General features: G+C 58.7%; 1 protein-coding gene across 1 annotated transcript in view; it reads left to right on the top strand.

Annotated features, from left to right (window-relative positions):
* DSCAML1 (Down syndrome cell adhesion molecule like 1) overlaps window positions 1-803 on the top strand; it is a gene marked incomplete at both ends in the record, with an annotated part of 23,382 nt that extends 22,579 nt beyond the window's left edge. The window contains one exon of the mRNA XM_010083071.1: window positions 474-803. Coding sequence (XP_010081373.1) covers window positions 474-803 — 330 coding nt within the window. The remainder of the gene's footprint in view (window positions 1-473) is intronic.
* Between the last annotated feature and the right edge of the window lie 554 nt (window positions 804-1,357).

Below are 1,357 nucleotides of genomic sequence, written 5' to 3'. Positions count from 1 at the left end.
CCCAGCCTCTCTCAGGACACGGGTACGGCAGGGCTGGGGTGGTACTGGGGTTCCAGGGGCTGCTGCTAGCCGGGATATGTGAGTTTGGGGTACCGGGGCTCACTGGGGGTGACCCCAGAGTGTGCGGTTGGGGTGCCCGACTGTTGGTCAGCAGGGGTGAGGAACCACGGCTTCCCCTGCAAGAGCCGTGTGCTGTTGGCTGCACGCAGCGGGGTTGCAATGGGTGTTATGACTTGTAGTAAAGCTTACAAGCAGTGGTGTGAATTGGACAGATGCTGGGACTGAGCCCTGGGTGCTGGTGCCCGGTCTGGCACTTTCTGCGAGTTCCTGGTGGCGGTGGCCCCTGCCCTGGGCTCTGCTTGGAGAGGTCCCTCCTGGTCCCCTCTAGGAGCACGGCAGTGGCTCCTGAGCATTCCCATGGCAAGAAGGGTGTGGGAAGCGGCATTCCCAGGGAAAATTCCCAGGTAGGTGATGCATCCTCTCCCCCTCAGACAAGGGGCGGAACAGCATGGTGTCAACGGAGAGTGCCTCATCCACCTACGAGGAGCTGGCTCGCGCCTACGAGCACGCCAAGCTGGAGGAGCAGCTGCAGCACGCCAAGTTTGAGATCACGGAGTGCTTCATCTCGGACAGCTCCTCCGACCAGATGACCACCGGCACCACCGACAACGCCGACAGCATGACCTCCATGAGCACCCCCTCGGAGCCCGGCATCTGCCGCTTCACAGCCTCCCCGCCCAAGCCCCAGGACAGCGAGCGGGGCAAGAGCGTGGCCGTGCCCATCCCTCACCGTGCCAGCAAGAGTACGTACGCGTGTCTTGGCTTTGTGGGGGTGTGTCTGTGCGGTCCACAGCACTGTTGGTATCGGAGGGGGGGTGGGTGTGTGTGTGTGCTCATGATGCAGGTGTTGCAAGGCTTGCTGCGGGAGTCACTGGTGGCTTGCAGTGGGTTCCAGGATGATCTTTTCTGGATGGTGCTGGGATCTAGAGAAGATGCCCAAACATGGGAACTGGCAGGAATCAGTGGGATGTGGCGGGGATTGGCAGGATTCCGTAGTGAGAATGTGCTGGAGGTCACAGGAGGTGGTGGGAATTGATGGTCGTTGACAGGATTGTGCAGCGGGAGTGGAGGGGTGTGTAGTCTGGTGGGATGCTGTAGCAGGGGTGTGCAGTCATTGTGTTAACTCACACTCTTCTTTGGGGGGATCCATGGCACTCTTTGGGGGAATGTGCAGTGACACGCGGGCTGAGGAGTCCCACACCGTACTGCACATTCCCCAAGCTCTAAGACTAATATAACACCTAAGGATTATAAGTTTTATAAAAGCATTACACTTACATAAGTAATACTTTTAAAT

Source organism: Pterocles gutturalis, unplaced genomic scaffold (assembly GCF_000699245.1).
Source record: "Pterocles gutturalis isolate BGI_N339 unplaced genomic scaffold, ASM69924v1 scaffold18045, whole genome shotgun sequence".
NCBI classification, from domain to species: domain Eukaryota; kingdom Metazoa; phylum Chordata; class Aves; order Pterocliformes; family Pteroclidae; genus Pterocles; species Pterocles gutturalis.
The sequence above is the reverse complement of the archived record's forward strand: the minus strand, read 5'-3'. Positions and strand labels throughout refer to the sequence as shown.